General features: G+C 51.8%; 1 protein-coding gene across 2 annotated transcripts in view; it reads right to left on the bottom strand.

Annotated features, from left to right (window-relative positions):
* The window catches only part of LOC143750645 (ankyrin repeat and LEM domain-containing protein 2), a 39,461-nt gene extending 33,730 nt beyond the window's left edge, over window positions 1-5,731 (bottom strand). The window contains exons 1-2 of one of the 2 annotated variants that reach the window (XM_077243834.1): window positions 5,453-5,731; window positions 3,796-4,118 (exon numbers count right to left, since the gene is read on the bottom strand). In XM_077243834.1, coding sequence (XP_077099949.1) covers window positions 3,796-4,108 — 313 coding nt within the window. In that variant the 5' untranslated portion in view covers window positions 4,109-4,118; window positions 5,453-5,731. Of the gene's footprint in view, window positions 1-3,795; window positions 4,126-5,452 lie in introns of both variants that reach the window. The other variant, XM_077243833.1, reaches the window with a different exon arrangement.
* Window positions 5,732-6,000: the final 269 nt, after the last annotated feature.

Raw genomic sequence — 6,000 nt, forward strand, 5'->3', positions numbered from 1 at the left:
TCGGTTCCCTGAGAGGAGGGAACGAGTATTGCGTAAGTAGCTTACGCTATGGGAAAACTCCTTTTCTCGAGAATATTGAAGTCTTTATGTAAAACGCATTGCAGCTGCACAGCAGACAGCAATGAGCGAAGGAGTTCGGTCATTGGCTGTGCTGCGCCAACTTGCTCGAACCAATGACGGGGCGACTCTGAATGCGCGACCAATGAGCGCGCCTCGCGCCCGCGCGCGTCAGAGCCCGCCAAGATGGGCGTGGCCAAGAGCTATATATTGGGCGCCCCGTCATGAGAGTTCTTTAGGTTAAAACGACTGAAGCGAACTAACCAAGCACAAGCACGGCAGCTTACGCAATACTCGTTCCCTCCTCTCAGGGAACCGAGGTTACGTTAGTAACCGAGTCGTTCCCTTTCGAGAGGTCTCTCCTATTGCGTAAGTAGCTTACGCTATGGGAACACCATGCAAAACGCCGTGCGTGCTGAACTTCGCCTTATGATAGCCAGAGGCAGGTGCCTGAGCTAAAAAAGCAAAGTTATCATCCAACCAGCCGGCAGAGGCGAGCTTTATATGTGGGAAAAAAGTAAAGAGCGGCCAGAAGGCGCTCAGTGTAACACAAGCACATAAATAATCTAGATACGAACTCGTAGTTCAACTAGCATCATGCTGATAGTACATTGGAATGCAATGTCGGGACCTGTAGGTTGTAAAACCTGATAAATGTGGACGGTGAGGCCCAGCCTGCCGCCGCACAAATATCCTCGATCGGTATCCCGCTCGACCTGGTATCCTGGTGGAGTGTGCTTTGACTCCCCAGGGGCATTGAAGTCCCTTGGCTTCATAAGCCAGAGTTATAGCCTCAACTATCCAGTGAGAGATTCTCTGCTTTGAAACGGCGGAACCCTTCGTACGGCCGCCAAAAGCATACAAACAGTTGTTCTGTCTGTCTGAATAGGGCAGAACGCTCCAAATACACTCTGAGAGCCCTAACGGGGCAGAGTAGGTTAGCGTCGTGTTCGTCTGCTGGAGACGATAGCGCAGTTAGGGAGATAACCTGTGCTCTGAAGTGAGTGGTGAGCACTTTAGGAATATACCCATGTTTTGGCCTAAGGACGACCCTGCAGTCGTTAGGTCCGAATTCCAAGCAGGCAGCGCTTGCCGAAAGCGCGTGCAGATTGCCCACTCTCTTGACCGAGGCGAGTGCCAGCAAGAGCGCAGTTTTGAGCGAGAGCTGCTTAAGGTGCACGGTTCGGAGTGGTTCGAACGGGGGCCCTTTAAGAGCATCTAGGACAGTAGCTAGGTCCCAGATCGGCGGTGCATAGACAGTGGTAGGCACACGCGTCACTTTTATAATGTTTCCTGCTTTTACTGGGGATGAATTCATAACTGTGTGAACAGTGCTTGTGTGTAGTGGTGCGTACATGACCGTAGGCACGTGATCTACATTCATGGGGCGTGCAGCCTGAGCTGGGAATGAATTTGGCACGGTTTTGACAGTATCTGGGAATGCACTCTTTGTGGACATGTGAACCCTTAGTGACACAGGCAGAAAAAGACTCTTTTTGTGTTTTCTGTGTGTCGCCGTAAAAACGGCGTTTGTTTGCAGGTGAGTGAGCTCTGTGACTGGCCCATTGACTGCTGTATAGACATTTCCAGCCGCCTGTACGGGGACTGGGTAATGTTTGAGATTTTGCAGAGAGAGTGGTCCGGCTTTTGCGAGACACGCACTCTCTCTTCTCATTCTTGTGGCTAGGACGGCTTTCGAGGCTCAGGGTTCAGCACGATCTTGGGCCGAGGACCCCGTCGCTCAGGAGGCGGCTTGCGGTTGTGGGAGCGCGAGCGGCAGTCTGAGGCACGGGCTGAGAGGCGGTGGGGGCTGCTCTAGCCCGCTGCGGCTGTGGCGGCCTCTGTCTGCTCTGCGATGAGCTGGAGCGTTGAGGCAGGAAATGGCGCATAGCTTGTGAAGCGTTCTGGGCCTCAGTGAAGCGTTCGGCGAAACCTTTAACTGCCGGTCCAAACAGCCCGCTGGTGGAGATAGGCGCGTCGAGAAACGGGGCTTTATCCGCGTCTTTCATCTCCGTCAAAGTCAGCCACAAATGGCGCTCGAGAACAGTCAAATTAGCCATGGCGCGGCCAATAGACTGGGCGGTGGCCTTCGTGGCTCGCAGGGCTATGTCAGTCGCGCTGAGTAGGTCCTTGAAGGCTTCGGGTTCGGGGCCAGACTCGTCCAGGGAGCGGAGAAGCTTGGCTTGGAACACTTGAAGTACCGCCATTGAGTGAAGCACTGACGCAGCTTGGCCTGCGGCGGCGTAGGCGCGACCAGCGAGAGCCGAAGTAGTGCGGCAGGGCTTCGAGGGGTGGGAAGCCTTGGCTTTCCATCCAGTGGTGGAGGGCGGGCAGAGATGATTGGCCACGGCCTCCTCGAGGGGCGGCGTTCCCTCGTAGCCTCTTTCCTTCGCGCCGTCCACAGAGGAGAGCGACGAAGAAAAAGAAGGCTTCAGACGGGCAGAGTGGGGGGCTTTCCATGACTTGGTGAGTTCGTCGTGAACTTCCGGGAAGAAAGGAGAAGGCATTTGCCGAGGGGCCTGCTAGCGCCCCTGCAGAAACCACTCGTCCAGTCTGCTTCGGGTTGGTTCTTCGGGAGAAGACCAATCGAGCCAGAGGTCCTCCACGGCCTTAGAGAGGATGCGGACAATCTCCGTATCCATAGAGGATCCCCCACTCGTGTTAGTTAGCGTCGACGGGGCGGGGTCGAAAGTGGAGCCCGGCCAGTCGTCAGATGCAGCGTCGATGGACAAGAGTCATCTACTCCCGCGTCGTCCTCGGACGTGCCGAAAGTCACAAGGCCCACCGCTCTGCTAGAGGGGTGTGGGTCCGGCTGGGTGAACTTAACCGGCGGTGGGGAGGACACGAGCGGCGGTGAAGCATGCGGAGACTGGCTCGGCGTGACGTCACTGAGCTCAGGTTCAGGAAGCCTCTGTGAGCGGCGCTTTTATCTTAACACGCGGCTCAAACAGATCGGCGATGGGCTCGCTCGCGGTGAAAACGGCGAAGCGAGCCCGCAGTGCGGAGAGACCCAGGTCGTCACATTCCGGGCATCCGCCCTTGGTCAAAGCAGCTTCTGCGTGGTTCCGGCCCAGGCAGCGAGCGCAGATGATGTGACGATCCCCGTCCGGAAGAAGGTCTCTGCACGACCCGCAGGAAGGCATTTGGAACAACGCCTCAGAAAATTGCTCTTTTACAAATGTCGCAGGCGAACAGATGTAAATACTTGCGTGTTGCGTGTAGCGCGCCGGATGGCTCAGTAGGATGGCGTTCGAAGGCGGCTGAAGATGCCGACGTCCTCGTAGCAATCCCGCTGGTACGCTTTTCCACGGCGGCGAAGGCTTTCAATAATCCGGAGGATCCAGCGAAGAAGGTGTTCGCTGAAGGAGATTAAATCTAAAGAACTCTAATGACGGGGCGCCCAATATATAGCTCTTGGCCACGCCCATCTTGGCGGGCTCTGACGCGCGCGGGCGCGAGGCGCGCTCATTGGTCGTGCATTCAGAGTCGCCCCGTCATTGGTTCGAGCAAGTTGCCGCAGCACAGCCAATGACCGAGCTCCTTCGCTCATTGCTGTCTGCTATGCAGCTGCAATGCGTTTTACATAAAGACTTCAATATTCTCGAGAAAAGGAGTTTTCCCATAGCGTAAGCTACTTACGCAATAGGAGAGACCTCTCGAAAGGGAACCTGTTCTAGTAGAGACCAAACACAAGATTATTAGATCCTCTTTAAACGAGAGTGATGATTAAACACAGACCGTCTTCCACCGAAGGGTCGTCCAGCTGAGGACACACGCCGTAATAAACAGATGGACTTTCCGTGGACGTTTGAGCGTCATGATTCGTTTCCTCTCCGTTTTCGGTCTCGCTGATTGGCTCTTCGACAGGATCTGAACTCCCAGAATGCACCACGGCCACATCACCGTCCTCCAGAAGAGCTCGAGCCAACTTCTTCTCGAAGATGCTCCGGGTGGTGGCTGTTATCGGGCCGCATCTGAGTCCAGCGCTGATAATCTGGTCTCTCAGCTGATCTGAGGTCAGCGTCTGAAGCCTCTGCAGGACTGCCTCCATAGTTCACGACCTTTGACCTGAAACAGAGGTTGAACGGGCTGAGTAAGATGCCCTGCGTCTCACACTATCCATGCTAAACAGTGTGTAGCATGAATAGTAACGTTAGGCGAATTGAGACGCAGCAATGATGTTTTTAATAGTGTATGTGACTGATATAAGCTCAGTCTCTCAGATGTCACGGTTAAAGTGAGTTTGACCACATTATGAGCTTCTATTAACAACCGAATAACGTTAAACTTTATATGAGCCACTGAACTTGAAAATTTTTAATAAAACAAACAGATAAAACATCAAAACTGTTTCTTGTTTTAAGATAAATGAGATAAATGTGACAGTTTGCCCCATCTTGACACACACACACTCAATCACTCACACAAACACGCACACACACACACACACACACTCACTCACTCTCTCTCCTTCTCTCTCACACACACACACACACATACACACACACACAAACTCACTCTCTCTCTCTCTCTCTCTCTCTCTCTCTCACACACACACACACACACATACACACACACACAAACTCACTCTCTCTCTCTCTCTCTCTCTCTCTCTCTCACACATACACACACACACACACTCAATCACTCACTCACACAAACACGCACACACACATGCACTAACTCACTCACTCACTCTCTCTCTCTCTCTCTCTCTCTCTCTCTCACACATACACACACACACTCAATCACTCACACACACACGCGCACACACTCACTCTCCTTCTCTCTCACACACACACACACATACACACACACACAAACTCACTCTCTCTCTCTCTCTCTCTCTCTCTCTCACACACACACACACACACACTCAATCACACACGCACACTCACTCTCTCTCTCTCTCTCTCTCTCTCTCACACACACACACACACACACACACTCAATCACACACGCACACTCACTCTCTCTCTCTCTCTCTCTCTCTCACACACACACACACACACACACACACACACACTCAATCACTCACACACACACACACACACACTCTCTCTCTCTCTCTCTCACACACACACACACACACACACACACTCAATCACTCACACACACACACACACACACACACACTCTCTCTCTCTCTCTCTCTCTCTCTCTCACACACACACACACACACACACACTCAATCACTCACACAAACACTCACACACTCACACTCTCTCTCTCTCTCTCTCTCTCTCACACACACACACACACACATACACACGAATAAACTTTCCATTAGTCACTGAACTTGAACATTTTTAATAAAGCAAATAGGCTTGAATTCACGCATATCATCCAATGTTATATGTGTATTTAACAATAAATAACACGAAAAAAAACTTACCAGTCTATTTTCAACCAATGATTGACAGAATCGTCTGATATTAATCCAGGACACGAACCGAATCAAATGTACGTCAGTAACTAAACGCGTCCACAGAACTGAACAAACGTATCTGGATGATCACAAACCCTTTCGAACCTCAAAGGAAACTTAAATTAAAACTTGATTAAGGAATCATCGTGTTTTTTATTTGACAATCTGAAGTGAAGTTAAGAGAAACGTTGCGAGCGCGAGGCGTGCCAGTGTGATCCAGCAGAGGGCGTCACTGCGCATGTGCCAGTGTGATCCAGCAGAGGGCGTCACTGCGCATGTGCCAGTGTGATCCAGCAGAGGGCGTCACTGCGCATGTGCCAGTGTGATCCAGCAGAGGGCGTCACTGCGCATGTGCCAGTGTGATCCAGCAGAGGGCGTCACTGCGCATGTGCCAGTGTGATCCAGCAGTCACTGCATAAATATCGACGTGCCTTTCTATCTGATTATATGCATTGATTATATGCATTATTATATACTTGACTGAAATAAGTGAGGTTATTTGTTTGTCATCAATC

The sequence above is a fragment of the Siphateles boraxobius genome, unplaced genomic scaffold, assembly GCF_051911475.1.
Source record: "Siphateles boraxobius isolate OS27281-9 unplaced genomic scaffold, OSU_SipBor_1 25, whole genome shotgun sequence".
Taxonomy (NCBI): domain Eukaryota; kingdom Metazoa; phylum Chordata; class Actinopteri; order Cypriniformes; family Leuciscidae; genus Siphateles; species Siphateles boraxobius.